The sequence below is a fragment of the Acomys minous genome, assembly GCF_964271855.1.
Source record: "Acomys minous genome assembly, chromosome: 1".
Classification (NCBI taxonomy): Eukaryota; Metazoa; Chordata; class Mammalia; order Rodentia; family Muridae; genus Acomys; species Acomys minous.
In genome coordinates, this window is record NC_140483.1 from 183224593 (window position 1) to 183245994 (window position 21402).

At 37.3% G+C, this 21402-nt stretch overlaps 1 protein-coding gene across 2 annotated transcripts in view; it reads right to left on the bottom strand.

Annotated features, from left to right (window-relative positions):
- Positions 1 to 1522: 1522 nt before the first annotated feature.
- CAAP1 (caspase activity and apoptosis inhibitor 1) overlaps positions 1523 to 21402 on the bottom strand; it is a 47287-nt gene continuing 27407 nt past the window's right edge. For both annotated transcript variants that reach the window (XM_084786009.1, XM_084786010.1), the window contains exons 5-6: positions 19789 to 19868; positions 1523 to 2870 (exon numbers count right to left, since the gene is read on the bottom strand). In XM_084786009.1, the coding sequence (XP_084642135.1) occupies positions 2464 to 2870; positions 19789 to 19868 (487 nt within the window). In that variant the 3' untranslated portion in view covers positions 1523 to 2463. The remainder of the gene's footprint in view (positions 2871 to 19788; positions 19869 to 21402) is intronic.

Sequence of the window (21402 nt, forward strand, 5' to 3'; positions counted from 1 at the left end):
AGTTGGTAGCGTTCTACAGATGCTTTACTTAAGACAACTGCTCATTAATGCTGAGAACCATCGTCAGCTGCCATAGCATTCAAGATCTGGGGGCAAAGTGGGACATGGTAGTACACACCATTAATCCCTGGAGGTTTAAATGGGTAAGTGGAGGCAGAAGGCCAGTAAGCTAGGGGTAGCCTGGACTACAAGCCAGATAACATACCCAAAATAGGAATACATCCCTCGCCCTTAATCCCAGCACTTGGGAGACAGAGGCAGATGGACCTCTATGAGTTCAAGGCCAGCCTGGTCTACAACGTAAGTCTAGGACAGCCAAGACTACAAGAGAAACCCTATCTGGAAAAACCTTTTAAAAATTAATCATCATGATCATCATGATCATCATCATCCCTGCACAAACAAAAACAAAAACAAAAAAAGCACATTTGGGTCATTTTCTTAGTCATGTTAGAACTACTTGACATTAAATGGAAATGTTGGTCTTTTTTATATTTAATCACTAGTTAAATGTCACCCAAGGATTTCTCTCGCTTTAACAGAAGAATTACACATATAAAGAAACGGTACCCACATCTTCATTATCAGTCTACTTCATGCACAGAATCTCCATAGAGACATGCAGTGACTGTCCCTGAGTTGGGGCTGTGTGTTAGCAGTAGAATTACATGTTATTTTTCTATTACAACATTTCTAATACAAAAGTTCCTATTTTTTACAGCCAATCATTTGCAGGAAGCTCTCAATATTTCAATGTGGAAAATGGAAATATTTTTAAGCAAGCATCTAATATCTTTAAAACACCCAGTTCATTCTTTCTCACATTTCCTACTTCAATTAAATATCTTCTACAGCAAATAGACCAAATTGAACAGACACACAAGGCATTAGGAGCAGTGAATGAAATTCAGAGAGGCTTTTCTACTCTTGTATATTTAGTCACACAAATGCAATCTGCTGTGTTTATAATTAGTAAGCAGTAATAGTTACTCTGTGTTGCTTCATTATTTTAACATTTACTTTAGAATAGAAAAATCATTTTACTATAACCAATGCTTGCTCACACAGAAGCACTGACAACGAACGTTCACTACTAAAATCACATCCATGTTTACAGGCCTAAGACAATTATTTCATGTGACAAAGGCTTCTGTGCTTCATTAAATTTAGAGAGGGGGAAAATGAGAGGATTATTTAAAGACGTGTTCAGGAGCAATAAATACATCTGCAACACCAATGGCTTATAAATGTGTCTTCTGTGTACCTAAAATCTCTCAAAATCAACATATAACGAAGTTAGCTAATCAAAGACAATCCCTGCAAGCTGTGTGAAGAGAGGCTTCCATATTAGCTCACTAGAGCACGCCTTGTAAGGAAGACACACCAAAACATGTTATCAGATACAAAAACAGCTCCAAATTTCTATTTTAGAAAAAAGTCATTTATTTTAAGGGACTCTACCAAAATTTATTTTGGTATCAAACAAGTGTAACTAATAATGAAGCAAAAGATAACTATAATGTGGCAAGGTGCTAATTTGTTTATTAAAAAGTATACAAAATTAGCTTAATTACAGCATCAACTTATCAAAGGTTCTTAAAGTCAATTTTGCTTTTGGAAAAGTATCAAGTCTTCATATCCAGAATAACAGCCTTCATTATTTTAATTTATGGAACTATACATCAGATCTTCAAACAATGATGTCAAATCAAACCCTGTGTCATAATTTATTACCCCTTTCCTGATAGCTTGGAATGTAAATGAAAATTTTCTTTTTTAATTGAAGGGAAAACGGTGAACAAAATACTCCCCCAAAGAACCAAGCATATGTCAAAATGCCTTGTTCCTGGAATTAAACATGAACAAATTAACTTTTCATTGCTAAAAAAATAGCCTTAAGTTGAGTTTTTTCTTTATTTAAAAAAGCTTTTAAAGCAATTTCAGATCTCTCAGCCTGACAACAAAACAGTTCATTAGTTTTAGCTGGGAAACTCACATCCACAAAGGCATCCTCAAACAATACATATCTTTAAAGTATATATACATAAAACTAAAGTCCTTAAACTGTTAACAAATCTAGGAGCAATAATTTAATATTCTATTGAAAAATACAGGTAGCCTTAAGAGAAACATGCTTGGTCAATCTTTCTTAAAGCTTTTGAGTTTGTTACTCAAACATTTAAAAACAAAGAAAAAACTATTCTGACTGCTTCCTGTTGGCTTTTAAGATATCAATTTACAGACATAACTAAAGGAATATCCAGGGTATTCAATCATATTTGCCATGAATTTAAACACTCATCTATAATCTATAATATAAAAGTAAAAAATAGATATAATTTCAGCCTAAGATGAGCTTCCTAATGTTTTACATGAAAGTATCACATGAGACCTCAAACAAATGTCAGATGCAAAATTATGACATGGCTTCATTCAAACACACACAAAAGTCAAGTCAGGAAACTAGACTGGCTTCTTTAGGTCACCGGCTTTCATGAGAGCCTTAATTGCCCTTGCCCTCATCTCAAGTTCTAGAAGCTCCAGCTGCTGCGCGGAAGGCTGAACATCTTCTGGAGGAGGAACAGTCAGGGTGGCCGCTTTCGGTTCCTTTGGGCTAGACTCTGCCAGTCCCAAAATCTCATTCACACTCTTTTCAATGTCCTTCTGCATGTCATCTATCTGAGCAGCTTCACTCTGAGCTGTACTCTCTGGGACCCCTGAAGCAGCAGCAGCAGTGGCGGCAGCAGTGGTAGCAGTAGCGGTGGCAGCGGTGGCGGTGGCTGCGGCGGCTTCTTCATTGCTTGGGCCTTCTATATCGCTGTCATAAGCATCTGCATTTATACTGAGTACATCACTATCTTCCCCTTTGCCTGAAACAAACAAAAAAAGGGGGGTGGGGGAGAACCATGTAACCCAAATCCCTGGGTCAACATTTTCTTCTAGTTAATGATGAAGAGGCTGCCCTGACCTACCCCAACTACCAAGACCCAAGTTCATCTGAAATCCTTACTGCACTTACTTCTTTCCTGACTCTTCAACTTGAATAACAAAAGTATATTTCATGTAAATCTTAGAGTAGTTATCATTCCAGTTTGGTGAAACACAGAACATTGGGAAATTCAGTCCATCATATGGAGTTCCCTTGATCAATTTTCCTAATGAAAATGTCATAATGCCTTATACCACAATGAAGTTTATACATTACAATATCAAGGCTCATGTTGAAACTCTTTTAAGTAGACTATTACTGGAGAAACACAGTTTCAACCTACAGAATATTTAAAACAGTTTGCTTTGTGGACTAGAAAGAGGGAAAAATGTTCTGTACGTCACTTATCCCACATTGTCTCATGAACTTATTCAAGCATTTGGTTCTGAATCAGTAAATTAAAGAATGTCTAAGGCAGGAGAGGGGCTGGAGGGATGGCTTGGAGGTTAAGAGCACTGACTGTTCTTCCAAAGGTCATGAGTTCAATTCCCAGCAACCACATGTTGGCTCACAACCATCTATAATGAAATCTGTATACATAATAAATAAATAAATCTTTAAAAAAAAAGAATATCTAATGCTACTACCTAAGATAAAAATGAGCCTTCATTTTAAATTAATAAAGTTGGTATACAATTATTTTCATAGCAATGTTATAAACTCTGATGTCAGGAACTTAATGTAAATGCAGATGATGACACTGCATGAGCCATCGTGGTCTTGGGCATTACCTAGCTTCAGACATCATTTACATTTTGAGTGCTTATTTATTACTCTAACTTATTCATATTAAGTAATAAGCATGTTTTTATTTAAAAACTAATTCTCAAAACCTTGGCTTTCATATCTTTCCGATAATGGGGAAAACTTGTTTATGAAACATTGATAGACAAATGAAAAAATTATTAACAGAATGAACAGGAAAAAAATAATTCAATCTCATTTGCTTTATAACACACACTTTACTGACCTTAACCTGTATCATTTTAATTAGAAAGCCACTTCCAACTCTAAAATTAAAGTTATATACATGTACATATATATATATATACATACATACACATGCACACATATATTGATTTGTTACCACAAATAGAATATGTAAAAAGGTTGCAATTTTAATATTCTAAAGAGCATTCATATATCTCCCCCAGAAAATAAGAATTTATAAACAGCAAGAAAATAATTACAGCAAAATAAGTAAGCCCTCTGTTTTATGAAATGTTTGGTAGAAATATTCTAACTTGAGATAAAAAAACAATCATAAGAAAGTGTGTGCTGTGTTGTTGAAGCAGGTGGGCCACTTGGGGGTCATCTACAATCATACTGGTTTGCCATCCGTGCTACAGGGCATCTTGCTCTGCCCCCTCTGTTCTTTCTTTTGTCTTGTCTCTCTCTGTTTCCTGCCACGCGCTCCCACTGCCATGAAGCTGTCTCACAGCAGGCCTGGAAACATGGAGCTAAGTCTTTCAGACTAGGCTGGATGCTTGAAACAACTTACAAGATCAAAGACGTAATTTTAGCTTACAGGTTCAGAGACTTCAGCACATGACTACAAGGCACATAGAGAAGACCGAGAAGAGGGCCAGGGACACAGTGTCTCCTGGGATAAATCCCAACTGGCCTGCTTCCAGTGACTGAGCACTTAAAGTTGCACAAGCTCTGCAAACAGTATCCATGTGGGACTAAGGGTGCAGCATATGACTGCGGGACAGTCCACACTCACATCGGATGTCTTTTCCCCCTCGGGAGGAAGATGGCTTTCAAACACTTTTCTGGGCCTGAGAAGCGCAAAACTAGACACACTTCCCCTTAATTTGAACGTTTTTAAAAAACTGTTTACACAGGCTTATTTATGAAGCTCAAGAGTCACTCTGCCCTGAACTCACATAATAAAATGCTTTGTAAAATCAAGATTGCCAGAGATTCAGGATCAAAATGTTCATAAATGCAGCCTCAGTACCTCAAAGGACAAAAACTTATTCAAGAAAAATTTGAGTGTATTTCAAATATTTAAATAGGCAAATGCTTTATACCTGTGCTTTTCTATCAACAACAGTACATCTATTCTATCACTAAAGAAATGTGGTATTCTCTGTTCACATTCAAACTTATCAAATCCAAGTAACTTGAGTTCTCTATAGTCCAATACTGCTGAAGGCATTCATAGACTACATCTGTCCATTTTAAGTGTACCGCAGGTACCAAACCTTTGTAGCATTACACACCTCAAATGATTTGACATATGTACCATACTTTTTCACAAAATTGAAAGCAGGCCACTTGTAGAAGTCATTATGTGAAGGTGTCAATATCACTTTTAGCCTCTCCACTATTTCTTAAATTTCATCATTTCAGTAGACTCAATCAGTAGCTAACATTTTAAATCATCATCTATACACACATATGAACACATTTTAAAGATAATTTGCTCCTGTGTTTCCTCACAGAGAATGAAGACTTTTAAGGATTTCTCTTAAGCTTCACAAAGCAGAAAAGGCAAAGCTTATACATTCTTTTCAAAGAAGTGATTATCTTAAATGTTTCATTCAAAGTCCTTGAAATAGTATAACTATGTGTTCTATCTTTCTGTACTCTCACTCTAGGTGTGTGGTGTGGTGTGTGGGGGAGGTGTGTGGAAGAATTCCACAAAATATCGCCTTCAAGTTGACACATAAACTCACAAGAGTCTTATAGCAACAATTTAAAAGGTAAATTATTTCTATTCTTTTAAGCAAAATCTAGTAAGTAAGAGCAGGGTGTTTGTGGTACACACCTTTAATCCCAGAAGGCAGAGACAGGTAGATCTTTATGAGTTCGAGGCCAGCCTAGTCTACAGAGTAAGCTCCAGGACAGCGACAGCTACACAGAGAAACCCTGTCTCAAAAGAAAAAAAGAAAAAAAAAAGTCTAGTAAACAGGAAAAGCTTAAGCAGATAATGTGATATCTACTTTAATAAAGCATTAGAATTACTTTTCAGAAATTCACATGTAAACTTTCTTCATAACAGACATTTATGTGCCATGAATTTTGGTACGAATCTCAAAACTCAGTTCATAAGCTAATTACATATTAGAACTTTATAAAACCACTGGTATTTAAGCCCAGTTGATAAGTTGTATTAAATATCTTTTTTAAAAGTTTGATGTATACACAATATAAACAAACATATTAAAATCCAAAAGGAAAATAAAATACAAACAAGTGTGAATTAAAATATCAAACATACAATTAAAATAATGAGAATAAAATTTCAAACTATTAACTAAAACTATAAAAGACTAATAATTAAAAATAGTGCAAGGAAGAAATCAAGGAAAAAATTAGGCCCAAGTTGCTGATGTTATGGAGCTGCAGGATTACAGTAACTTTATTCCCAGGAAACGGGAATCTGTGATATACTCCTTACCCTGACTCTGCTCCTCCAGTAAGACAGACGGCCCTCACATTGCACACCGCACAGAGCTCTTCAGAGAAAACGCGGTGTGAAAGAGTGGGCGAACTGCATGGGAAAGGACTAAAGGGTCTTAAAAGCTTGGGTAGGCTACAGTGATAGGAGGACAAAGGAAAAGTGGGGGAGGTAAGCAGTAATAAAGAGTGCAGGGCTTGCCTAAGCATCTCTCTCAGGGTTGATCCTGCAGCCAGTTTTGTGCCAATGTACATACTAGTACCCTGTCCTTTAGCCCGCACGCTTTCCCCATTTTTCTTTTGTTCATTTTCTCGCTATCTTCTTTCTGTCCTACCTATTTGATTCATATCCCAAACTGTGAACATGCATACTAAAAAGTTTTAAGTAATAAACCAATCCATCTAGACTCAGTATCTAGACAGAAATATGAATCAATTATTACTCAAATTAATCACTGACACAGGCGAATAGTCCAACTTAACAGAGAAATATTTGTTTACATTATTCTGTGAGCTACAGATATCAGCATGGGACAAAGGCATAAAGGCTAAACACACACCTTACAGTCTTTAAACATTTTACTGCCAAGAAGAAGAAAACCAAGCATATCCATTCACTTTAAAATATAATTCTGGGCCAAGACTTCAATCTCCAACACTGTGCATGCACCGAGACACACACACAAGTAAAATACTGAGAGCATAAATAAAAATGTATGTCCTACAGAATAGGAAAAGCTAAAATGCAATACCTGTATTTTACTATAATCTACATCAAATTTCACTGCTTGAAAACTGCAAGGTTCCATAAGTTAGGTAAGGGAAAATATTTCATGCCATAAAGTTGATTTTTCCTAAGTGTTTTCGATAGAACAGTCAATAAAAGCAAGTAAACACAAGAAACCCAGATGACATCATAGTGTATCTCCTAAGAGTTAAAAGCCATTTCAAGTTACATTACCATATTTAAGACTTGCAAAGGGCTTATACTGTTCTAGCTAATTCAGTTCTTATTTGTAATATGAAGTGCTGGCCTGCTTATAAAACCTTCGGATAGTGGGTTATTACATAAGGCCAAGAGACAAAGCCTAGGAGAGGGAGTATTTACACAGCTGTCCACATTCCTGCAAAAGGCAACTAGTCACACAGGAGACAAATACCTAAAATATGGAAATTAACTGAATAGAAGACATGTAAATATAATCTTTCCTAAGCAAAAAGAAAAATGGAAAACCCACAAAGAAACAACAATGAAGTTTTTAAATGAAAGTCCTAGGATTAGAGGTACAGTCCAGTGGCAGATGTTGGGTAGATTGCTATTTTTTAAAAGGGAAGAGAGAGAGAGGGAGAGGGAGGGAGAGAGAGGCAGACAGAACTCAGGGAAACACTACCAAAATATTTTTGTAAAAAGAAAAATACAAAAATAGTTATGTAGATATATCATTGAAAATCAACCAGAAACAAAAATCTAAGTGTCAGGCATTTCACAAAAAACAACAAAAGACCAATAAAATGTTTTCCAACATATTTTGTAATTAAGGAAATGGAATTTTTCTTTTGAGGATTTATTCCATTTTACTTTTTTAACACATTTTCATTGAAAAATAAAATAATTCATACTACATCTCATTTGCTATCCCATCCCATGCATCCTCCCTCCCTCCCGCTTTCACCCCATTCCCCTTCCCTATGACTGTGACTGAGGGGGACCTCCTCCCCCTGAATATGATGCTAGGGTATCAAGTCTCTTCTTGGTAGTATGCTATCCTTCCTCCGAGTTCCATCGGGCCTCCTCATCAAGGGGACATGGCCAAATAAGGGGCACCAGAGTTTGTGTGAAAGTCAGTCCCCAGTCTCCACTTAACTGTGGAGAATGTCCTGTCCCTTGGCTAGATCTGGGTAGGGGTTTGATGATGACTACATGTATTGTCCTTGGTTGGTGCCATAGATTGAGCAGAACCCCTGGGCCCAGATCTGCCCATCACAGTGTTCTTCTTGTAGGTTTCTAGGACCATCGGGATTCATCATCCCATTCTCCTATATTTTTCTCACCTAGAGTCCCAATAGGATGCCCTCACCTCTATCCCACTTTCCTGGTAAGTGAAGACTTTTCATGGGACCTGCCCCTTCGGCTAGTGTCCAGTTATAAGTAAGTGTATACCATTTGAGTCTCTTTGCTTCTGGGTTAACGCACTCATTATGATCATTTCTAGTTCAATCCATTTGTCCACAAATTTTGGAAAGTCCTTGTTTTTAATATCGGAGTAATATTCCATAATGTAAATGTACCACAGTTTCTTTATCCATTCTTCTACTGAGGGACATGTAGGCTGTTTCAAGGTTCTGGCTATTATGAATAAGGGTGCTATGAACATGGTTGAGCATATGCCCCTGTTGTGTGCTGGAGCATCTTCTGGGTATATTCCAAGGAGTGGAATAGCTGGGTCTTGAGGAAGCCCTATTCTCAGTTTTCTGAGATAGCACCAGACAGATTTCCAAAGTGGCTGCCCTAGTCTGCATTCCCAACAGCAATGAAGGAGTTATTCCTCTTTCTCTACATCCTCGCCAGCATGTGGTGTCACTTGAATTTTTGATCTTAGCCAACATGATGGGTGTAAGATGGACTCTCAGAGTTGTCTTGATTTGCATTTCTCTCATGACTGAAGACGTTGAGCATTTCTTTAAGTGTTTCTCAGCCATTTGATATTCCTCTGTTGAGAATTCTCTGTTTAATTCTGAGCCCCATTTCTCAATTGGATTATTTGGTTTGGCGGTGTTTAATTTCTTCAGTTCTTTATATATTTTGGATATTAGACTTTTGTCAGATGCAGGGTTGGTGAAGATCATTTCCCAGTCTGTAGGCTGTCACTTTGTTCTTTTGACAGTGTCTCCTGCCTTACAGAAGCTTCTCAGCCTCATAAGGTCCCATTTATTAATTGTTGACCTTAAGGCCTAGGCTGTTGGTGTTCTGTTCAGGAAGTTGTCTCCTATGCTAATGTGTTCCAGGCTTTCCCCCCACTTTTTCTTCTAACTAATTTAGTGTCTCTGGGTTTATGTTGAGGTCTTTAATCCACTTGGACTTGAGTTTTGAGCATGTTGACAAGTATGGGTCTAAATGCATTTTCTACATGTAGAAATCCAGTTAGACTAGCACCATTTGTTGAAGATGCTATCCTTTTTCCATTGAATAGATTTGGCTTCTTTGTCGAAAATCAAGTAACCATATGTGTGTGGATTCATATCTGGGTCTTCAATTCGATTCCACTGATCAACCAGCCTGTTGCTGTGCCAGCACCATGCTGTTTTAATTACTATTGCTCTATAGTACAGCTTGAGATCAGGTATGGAGATTCCTCCAGAGGATCTTTTATTGCATAAGATTGTTTTAGCTATTCTGGGTTTGTTGTCCTTCCATATAAAGTTGAGAATTGACCTTTCAATGTCTTTTAAAAATTGTGTAGGTATTTTGATAGGGATTGCATTGAATCTGTAAATTGGTTTTGGTAAGATGGCCATTTTTACTATGCTAATTCTCCCGATTCACAAACAAGGGAGATCCCTCCATCTTCTCAAGTCACCTTCAATCTCTTTCTTCAGGGATTTAAAGTAAGCCAGGCATGGTAGAACATGCCTTTAATTGCAAGAGCAGCCTGGTCTACATAGTTAGACTCTGTCTCAAAAAACAAAACAAAAAGATATTGCTTTTTACTGACTACTAGAAACTAGAGTTTTCTTTATGGCAGGAGGAAACCTAGTACACTGACAAAGAGGAAATTTTACAAAAATTACCCAAATTATGAAATATCAAAAGAAATGTGGGCTATAGAGAAGTGACTCTTGTGATCACATTTGTAAGAGGCCATAATCATTCACCAACACAGAAGACTGTGTGAAGCCTCATCACACAGGCAGTGAAGACAAAGCCAAGGAGAAGGGAAACAACAACAGATGGCTCCATCTGGGTGGGGACAGAAAGAAAAACCAAGACACAATGTGCTTTTCTGAGAAGGGACTGGAACAGCAGGTGACTAATGCTGTTGCATACAATGCTAGAATATTCTGCTTACATCTTCTGTATAAAGAATAGCATACTGACTATGGGCCAGCAAGATGCTTTCCAGCCAGTAAAGGTGCTTTCCACCAAGGCTGATTGATAATCTGAGTTTTAATCCCCAGTATTCACAGACAGAAGTTGAGCACAGACACCTACAAGCTGCCCTCTGAGCTGCATATAAACACACAGTAACATGAGTTGAGTGTGTGCATGCGCATCCACACCCACCCCGCTTTTATCCATCTATTGCTTTACTTATTCAAAATAATTGACTTAGGTCCAATTTCTATGGACTAGTACTGAAGACTTAAAGCAACCAAAGACATGTATCACCCTTTGTCTAATGAAGCACTCTATTTAAAGATAGAGTAAATAAAGACAGATGTAAATAAAACACACCACAAAGTAGGCAGCTACTTAATAGTAAGGACCATGGCCAAGTGACACTTGGGTACCCCTAAATGTTTGTCAGGTTATAAACAATGACGAGCAGTGTAAAACAGGCAGTGGTGGTAGGAATCAAGTGTTGACCAGAAGTAGAGTAGGGCAGCTTCATAGATTTGCAACTGTTTGGTTGTTTGGTTTTGGTTTTACCTAAACAGTTTGCTACTCACACAAATAAGCTTACATCTCAAATGTCGACATGTGGATCACAAGTACTGAAACCTTGTCACAACTGACAGCAGCATTCCATCTGTAGAACTCTGAGTAGGCTGTGAACCAGACATACAGTAGAGCAGTGTGGTGCCAGTCATCAAAGGAAGATGACTTCTTTGAAACTACAGCCAAGTTAAACATGATGTTGATTCCAAGGAAAGTCGAGGTATATTATTAGGTCTATGAGCTCTGGAAGGGGGAACGTGCTAACTACCTTAGTCAGATAACATCCAATCAAGATATAAATGGCACATGTAAGAGCCACATGATAAACTAGGAAGCACACACCCATCGAGCAGACACAAGCACCATGAGTGCTGAAAGCTGACAAACCTGGCTTGGCTTTCAGTCTTAGGGCTTCTTAAGAGTCCCAGGGAATGTTGAAAATTTCAAAGATTAGGTCCTGAGCCACTCACTCTTTAGAAGTCAGGAAGGAGACTGAGAAGGAAGAGTGACAATTCTGAGAAAAGGAGGTCAGGATGCACAGTAAGCAGTGACTTAGTAGACAGGAACAGTAACCAAGAAAGGGAGAGAATGGTTTGGTGGGAGATGAAAAAAATGTACATTATTAAAGGAAAATAAGACCTGTATACAAATAGAGGGCTGATCCTCACAGTGTAGTCCATCAGTTTCAGTAGGAGAAAAGGGCACACACAGAGTCAGGAACAAGTGAATATGGAGGGGGGAAAAAGTATACAACAGCTTCCTTTCAGGTCTTTCCAGGCCAGGGATGTTTTACTCATCTCTTTAGTCGCAGTGCCTAGCACTAAACAACAATGTATTTGATGAAGAGAATAGTTGCACAATTTTAAAGGATACAATCCAGAAGACATTTAAAGCTCATTTTAAAAATTAGATCCTTTATTTTTAGGGACTGTAATATAATTACATCATATCTCTTTCCTCTTCCCTCCCTCCAAGCCTTCCCATATACCTCTCTGTGCTCTCTTTCAATAATTGTTGTTCCATGCATGTATGTGTGTGTATGTGTGTATTCATTATGCATATGCACATATGCTCCTAGGTATACAAATACATCCTGTTCAGTCTGTACAGTTTTCAGGGATGACCATTTGGTATTAGGTTACAATTATTGATAATTTTGATAAGCCAGTGGTCTCAGAAGAACTAATGCATGAAAGTTGCACGCAGACACAGCCCCAGACTTGGGAGACCGCTCCATTGGTAAAGTGCCATGCAAGCATGAGAGCCTAAATCCTATACCTACAACCTATATCCCTGCAGCCCACGCTAAAACCAACCAACGAACAACCCAGATCCCTGCAGCCCACGCTAAAACCAACCAACGAACAACCCAGATCCCTGCAGCCCACGCTAAAACCAACCAACAAACGAACACAGATCCCTGCAGCCCACGCTAAAACTAATCAACGAACGAACACAGATCACTGCAGCTCACGCTAAAACTGACCAAACGAACGAACACAGATCCCTGCAGCCCATGCTAAAACCAACCAACGAACAAGCAGCATATCTAACCATGGCAGCACATGTACCTAGACAGTAAAATCCAATCTCAAAAAAACAACAACAATTATAATATTTTTAAAGTAGGAAGAATATGGGTTGGTTCCACTTCTGGTAATGATGTGTGGAAAACAATCCCAAAGACGTGAGAAAAGAAGTGCTTGGTTTTTTCCCCTGGTGGGGGGAGGAACAGCATCTTGCCAGGCTGGCCTACAAAGAAATCTCTTCTCACTTAACCCTTTAAAGACATTAATTCACATTCAGACTGTTTGTGACTACTTACTTGCTACAGCTGGGTAAGAACAGAAAACAAGAGCTCAGAAGAAAAGGAATTAGACACAGCTTTTAAAAATAAATAGTGAACACGCTCCTGTGCTTCCAACTCCAGACTTCATTGTACAACTTTCTCCTTGGTCTCCTGTGGCTCTCTAACACTCACACCAGAAATGCATGTAGGTCTTCTAAGAAGGCATTAAGGAGTTCATTTGCCCATCCAGAGAGATTTCTCTAGAAGATATTATAACTCAGCAGGCCACCAATGCTACTTCATCAGCTGAGGCCCTTCTCCTCCTGACTAAGCAATGAAAGCCTCTGGTGGCATCTGACTTCTCATAACTTTCCATAACTGTTTTCATTTACGCTTGTAAAATTCTTTTTAGCAGAATTCCCCTCACTTACTCCCTTTTAGAGATAAGGTCCTGCTATCTAGCCTAGGCCGGCCTGCAACGTCCTCTCCTGCGACCTCAGCCTGGTGTGTGATTACAGACATGCACCACCTCAGCAGGTCCCAGGATGCCTCTGTAACTGTGACAACTGCACCTAACTACCCTCAACTTAAGAAGTCAAGTGACCTCACAAGTGTCATACTTAGTTCTTATCCTAAATGACAAAAATTTTATATAACTTTAAAAATGTTAGAAAAAGGAAATTAATAAGCTACTATCAAATCTTTTCCTCCAGTTTGAAGGTATGACTGGCAAGTAAAGGTGACATGACACACCACATGATATTCGCTGTACCTATGTGTCCTGGCATAACTAAATTAAACTAACCAATATCATACCCCATAAATACATCTGGGCCTGTTCTCTCAGTCATTTTCAAGGGTCCGATTAACACACTGATATATAATCACAATGTTATTCTATAGACCTCTAAAACATGATGAGACACAAACTGCTTCATCGACACATTTGTTTTTCCTTTGTTCAGCTGCTCTCAACCTATGGGCCACGGCCCTTTTAGTGATCACATAGCATAGATCCTGCACACTGGATATTTACATTACAATTCATAACAGCAGCAAAACAGCAGTTATGAAGTAGCAACAAAATAATGTTATGGTTGGTATTACCACACCATGAGGAACTGTTTTAAAGGACCACAGCAATAGTAAGGCTGAGAGCTACTGGTAGCATGTCTCCATTCTCCAGTCCCTGCAGGTCTTTGACAGGCTATAACCTGTTTGTCTGTAAAGGATGTTTTAAACACCTACTCCAGCACATATATTTTGTATTCTTATAAGCTAATTTATACTACTATATTTATATAGACATTTTGTGTGTGTGTGTGTGTGTGTGTGTGTGTGTGTGTGTGTGTGTTTATTAAAGATTAAAGGGAAAAACTTAAAACATAATTAGCTTATGCTATTGATTTACTTTATAAGCTTTGGCATTTTCCCCTATATTCCTGGAAATATGGTAAACATACATTGGTGACCACTAATCTGAATGGCTGAAAGCTCATCTAAAAATAAAAGCTTTATCACACAGCTTAACCCCTTGACAAATATTTTGTTCCAATTAGAGCCTGCCTTATATATTGCTCCTATTCAAGCCTGCCTTTCAAATTCTTAAAGCGTTTAGCTAACTTTTTTTTTTCAGAGTTGGGGGGGGGGTGTCAAACCCAGGGCCTTGCATATGCTAGGCTGGTGATCTACTGCTGAGCCACACTCCTAGCACAATCAAGCAATCCTTAATGCTGTCTGACATTCATTAACTCATGAATTTGAAGGTTATTTTATAGCTATAGGAGCTAACTAGGTAATTTTTAATGGTAAGATTTGAGCCTAACCAAAGCAAAGACTTTTATGTGCATATTTATGTATGTATATCTCTAATGACACATGAAAAAAATGAATATATAAGATTCTAAGTAAAATACAGCAAATGCCTTACTGACACTGATAATTTTATGTACTATATGGTTGTATTACTTACTTTAATTCTTAGATCCCAGTGAATATATTTCAAAGAACCATCAAGTACAGACTTAATTAAGCATTCTTTTTTGTAATGAAACAACAAAAAAAATGTAGAGATAACAGAAAAAGTTATATAGTTTGCTCTACCACTAAGCAAACTAAGAAAACATATTAAACATTCTGCCCAAGTACCAACAATGCAGTGGGCACTAGTCTTTACAAAACCAGATAACTTAAAAGAAACTTCAAGATCAAGGCCAAAGGGCCAAGCATTGCTTGAGTTTGCTGTACAACAGCACCACCAGGTGGTGGTTTATGCAATCTTCAATCAAGCACCTTGCATTATAGGAACTTGAGGCAATCCAAGGCATCTTGTGATATCTCTGAAATCAGCAATAAACTCCAAAGATTTGTCTAATGATAATTTTGTCTGCTCTGCTTTCAGCCTTATGAGCAATACAGAACAAACAAGTAGCTTTTCTATTTAACAACTTTCCACATATTTTAAAACAGCAACAGTAACCCTCTCCACTCCTGTCAGCGACCTAGACATCCAAACAACTTTCTCAAGTAGTAAGTTAAGTGATGCAAGCATAAATTTTAACTTAATTTTTGAAGTTATAACTTATAAGCTACACATATCCCTAAGGCATAAATAACTTAAATACAGATCTTTATTTTAATATTGCTGGATGCCTTCATAAATAAATCTGTAGAAAAATAACTCATTACACTAGCAAAGACGGGCTTAAACGTTCAAAAATGCTTTCTATACATTACCTTCATCAAATAGAAATTTTCGTTTTTCAATCTATAGCACAAATGACCCATTTTTAAAATTTAAATACACCATGTCTATTTTTAAAGCAGCTCTAAGTATTTTTAACAATGCACGCACTGGCACTGTAAGGAACCTTAAGGTCCCACGCTCACAATACTTGTGCATATACATGTTCAGTTAAGCTAACACTACAACTGACATTGCTCACATAGCTACCACCCTCTGACTGAAAATGAGTGATTTAAGAAATTATTTATAACAGAAGAGTTTTAATTTTATTATAGTTCCACCCAATCAAAAAATCTTATACCTGCCTTTAAATAATATTTTCATGGTAAAAGTAGATCTTTACTTGTTAGCATCAGTATAGTAAAGGTTAGTTTATGAATTCAGTATTCATCCTTAGCACTGCTAGTTTCAGACATGCTATTTCCTATCAGTACTTGACAAAGAAACACCAACTTAACTGATAGTAGATGCTTGAGTCCTACCTACATAACTACTCAAATCATATTTGAGCCTTTTAGAAACTGAAAAACAACCAAAAGGGTAATTTAAATAATATGTCTGTTCCATATAAAAATAATAGGCCATAGTAAAATTTGTTCTAAAAGGACAAACAGAAAACTCAGTACTACTTCATAGTTTGGTCTACTGAACTTTAGAACTAACTAGGCTTGAATGAGTAATTTTTTTAAAAAATATTTGTTTGTTTGTTTGTTTGTTTTTCAGCATTCTTTATCTATTTATTTATTTTACAGCATTCTAGCCACATGTGTGCCTGCATGCCAGGAGAAGGCACCAGATCTCATCATAGATCACTGTGAGCCACCACGTGTTTGCTCAGAGTTGAAATCATGACCTTTGGAAGAACAGTCTCTTAACCTCTGAGCTATCTCTCCAGCCCTGAATGATTTATCTTCAATAGCTAAGCCACTAAAATGACAATGCATTTCCAAGTATTATGCTCTATTTTTACTAAGTTTATTGTAAGCAGAATGGCTAATTATGTAGGAAAACTTATAGAAACAGTATTACATTTTCATAATTTTGCAAATTACAAATAGAAAACAATCTGTTTAGAAAATAAAAGGAGAAGGCTGATTTTTGCACCTGCTGGGATCTCTATGTCCTAATAAACCATGGTTTCTAGGCTAACTCTACAAAGTTACTTACAATTTAGTTCAGACTAGCTATCCTAAAACTTACCTGAAAGGTGTTCTACATAAATAAAACTTCCAAAACAACAACAAAACAAAAACCTTCCAGATAATTCATTCTTATCCTACCAGGCAGCAAAGCATTTCATAATTTACTTACAAACATTTTTCTAAAAAACAACTTCATTCCTCTTTTCTTTTTTAAAGGGCGTCGAACTGGATTGTGATTCAGTGGTAAACCACCTGCCTAGTATACATGAATTCCTTTTTGGGTTCCATCATCATTCATGGGAAAGAAAATAAAAAACAAACAAACAAAAAAACCCAGCAACAACAACAAAACCCTCTGAGGATGTAACCATTTTCTCCAGCTTACTTGCAATCTGATCACTAACTATTGCACAGCAGTCATTTTATACGCTCACCTTTCTTGTATATGTCTAGTGTCAACAGTGTGCTTTCCATGCTTGTGTGAGAAACTCAGTATAGCCTCCTAAATACAAAATATATACATTTTCTGGCATATGACTACTTGGCTTTTCCACTGTTGGTTTCCAAATGATTGGAGCAACTTTATGAAAATAACAGCAAAACAGGCCATTGTATACCAATGGAGTCTTTTTTAAAATTTTTATTAAATTATTCACATTACAACTCAATTGTTATCCCATCACTTGTATTCTTCTGTTCCTCCCTCCTTCCCACTTTCACCCTATTCCCCTCCTCTAGGTCTATGACTGAGGGGGACCTCTTCCCCCTCTAGATGATCATAGGCTATCAAGTTTCATCTTGATATCCTGTTTATTCTTTCTTTGAGTGCCACCAGGCCTCCCCACCAAGAGGAAGTGGTCAAATATGGTGCACCAGAGTTCATGTCTGAGTCAGCCCCTGCTCTCCACATAACTGTGGCGAATGTCCTTTCCATTGGCTAGATCAGAGTAGGGGTTCCATGTTTACTACATGTATTGTCCTTGGTTAGTGCAATAGTTTGAGCAGAACCCCCTGGGCCCTGATCCACCTGTCACGATGTTTCTAGGACTCTATGGGTCCTTCCAATTCCCCATCTCCTATATTTGTCTTGCCTAGAGTCCCAGTGGAATGTCCTCACATCTATCCAATCTCCTGTTAAGTGAACACTTTCATGGGACATGCCTCTTGGGCTAGTGTTCAGTTATAAGTGAGTATATTCCATGTGAGTCTTTCTGCTTCTGGGTTAACTCACTTGTTATGATCATTTCTAGCTCAATCCATTTGTCCACAATTTTTGGGAATTCCTTGTTTTTAATAGCTGAGTAGTATTCCATAGTGTATATGTACCACAGCTTCTTTATCCATTCTTCTACTGAGGGACATTTAGGTTGTTTCCAGGTTCTGGCTATTATGAATAAGGCTGCTATGAACATGGTTGAGCATATGTCCTTGTGTGGTGGAGCACGCTCAATGTCTTTAGTCATCAGAGAAATGCAAATCAAAATGACTCTGAGATTCCATCTTACACCCATCAGAATGGCTAAGATCAAAAACTCAAGTGACAGCACGTGCTGGTAAGGATGAGGAGAAAGAGGAACACTCCTTCATTGCTGGTGGGAATGCAAACTTGTACAACCACTTTGGAAATCAATCTGGTGCTTTCTCAGAAAACTGGGATTAGGGCTTCCTCAAGACCCAGCTATTCCACTCCTTGGAATATACCCAATGGAGATCTTAAGAAATCGAGATGTTTGCTCATGGAGTCAAGAACATCTTCCCTTAGAAAATTAGCCTTTGTGTAAAGTATGCAGTGTAGTTTCTGGCTTCTTTTCTACTAGAGCCAGAATCAACAAGCCTCATTTTAGCCTTTTCTATTCTCCATATAATAATTCTTTTCCCTAGATGACCTCACATACTCACATACTCTGCTCAGCTGAAACCAAGAACTTTAGGAACAAAGCAAAGTGATAACAGCAGGCTGAGCACAGTGGTTATGCACAGCACGCCTGAGGCAGAGGATCATGAGTTCAAGGCCAGCCTGGCTACCAAGTGGGACCTTGTCTCACAAAGAAAAAGACATAATAGCATTGTGGTCTAATTATGTAAAGAGGGTTAGATGATAATTATATTAACTGAAAACAATGTGTTTATAACTTGTATTTCTATGACAAAAAAAATGCTGATGAACCAAATCTCAGTTTCTCTCTATGGTGATACTCAATAGTCAAATATATAATTTTCTCTGGCTACTTAAGAGCCTAATACAAGAGAATTTATAAAAAGCATTGGAGAATTTCCAAGAGAATCAAAAATATTAAAAAACACCAATGCATTTTAAAAATCTAGATTGTGTATATATTAAATATATATAACAAATTACAAAATTATACATTTTTAACTTTGTTAATCACTTATCAGTAACAAAGAGAAGCTTCAGGACTTCTGCCTAAAAAATAAATATAAACCTACTTCTCACTACTAAAATGTTCCTATAGCTTAAGTTTTACAGAAATTTCCTTAAGTCATCATTTTATGAATAGAAAAAACATGAGATGATATTTGAACAATAAAAAACCCTACTATTTACTTTTAATTATTCCTAATGAAGATGAGAAGACTTTTTTAAAGCATTTAAATAATTAGCTCCATTAGTCTATTAGGCTTAAATACATTAAAATTACCACTTTATATCTACTGGCTAGTTATGTCAAAACTGATTTAAATAAAGGAATCTTCACTAAGGAAAAAGGTCAATAAGGAACTATACCTTGGCACAGGGAGCAGGGGTAGTTATCCTACAAAGTTATCATCTTCCACATACAGCCCAAAGATACCCAGCTAACTTACCTCCATTTTGCAACTGAAAATACACAATAGAATCACTGAAATTAAACCAAGATGGCAAACCCTTTCTGGTGGTCCCTGTAAGCAACCACACAACACTGAGGTCACCAGGACCTAAGAAGACATGATCATGAACAATTACGGTACTCCATTCCCTCTCTGTAAAACAGGGAATTTTCAGACTAAAATTTATTCTTGGTAAAAGCTATATAAAATTAAGTATCTGAACCATACCTTGTTTTGATTCCACACCTTCTGGTTGTCTGTTCTCTCTGAGGGATGAAGTAGAATCTACACAGGCATCTTTATCTTGCCTAAGCAATAAAAACAAGAGCTTTTAAATCAGTATTCAATTGTTTAATGTCCAAGTTCTTAGAATTATGTTAGGCACCAGTGAAACATGACGAATTCCAAGCCTCGGGTATTATTTAGTACTGGGGAGACTCAGGATCATGTACATGTGTCAGAGGCAGCACTTACAAACTAGTCTTAATTTACGCAATATACTTCTTTGTAAAAATCAAGGCGGAAGCCTAGGGGAACATGGAGGCATTTTTTTTCTCCCAAAATTCTATAGAGTAGCTGGTGTGGGAAATCACAACTCACAGCAGCGGCTGATGACTCCTCAGGGGTCACAGCTAAAGGTAACGGGCACTTCAGCACCCCAGTTACTTTAGATTCCTCTACCTTCATCTACTGTCTATGAAGAGTGCACTCGATGTGTAATATACGTATGTATCAAAAGTAAACAGATTAACTGTAAGGGCATAAAGGGTCCCTGGACAGCCTGCAGCAGAGCTGCACACAGTGCTGTGCCGTCTCCGTGCTGCAGCTACAAACACCTTCTCAACAGTCAAGACACCATCTGTGAATATCCGAGTGAGATAAGCAATGCTGTCTCACATCAGATAACTATTACCCTCTGAGAATGGTATTCTTATCCTGAAAGAAGCATTATAGGAATAATGTGGGAAGTGTTCCTCGTCACACAACTATTTTACCCAGCTTACAGTAATGAATCTTTCAAGTAACCTAAGAATAAAATAGAATTGCAAATATTTCTTTGCCAAGTTTACTCTTTACAATCAATGTATTTGGCAAGTACGTTTATATTGTATTTAAAAAATCACTAATACAAAGCCAAATTCAAACAGAGCCAGGCATGGTGGTGCACATCGGTAATTCTAACATATGGAAGAATGAGGTAGAAACAGCAATATCCATCTACAGAGATGTACTTGGCTTTGGTACTAATCATAGCTTTTGTAAGACATGCAGGCTTTGCACGGACTCTTCTATTCTTTCACTACAATGACTGGCAGGTACCAAGAAGGGTATTTAAAAATTTATTCTTGGTAATCCAAGAATAAAATACAGAGCTTTGCAAGGAAGAGAGTGAAAATGTTCTACCTCAAACATTCCAGAAAACTCCAACAATATCTACTCTGAGAACTGCTGAAGCTTTAAAGAAAGCACTTGCTTTTACACAACCTCAGATGGTTCATAATTCTTTAGCTATACACAAGTACCTAAAGCCACAAAAATATGCACTTGTGTCAAAATATGAGCACTTCATTAAAATATATAATTTTTTGCTTTTAGATATCAGTTGAATTTAATTAGTAATAATATACAGAAAATTATCAACAACAAAATACAATATGGTACTACCAGTAAAAAAAATAAAACATGTAATACTGCAAAGACACAAAACAAAATCTGTACAATATAGCTGAGAATGTATAGCTTTTATTATGACAGATTATCAGATAAAACCATCACTAAAATGAGTAATGCTTTTTTAGTAAGGGGTGTTCAATGTCAGTCAGTATTATGAAAGACAGAAGG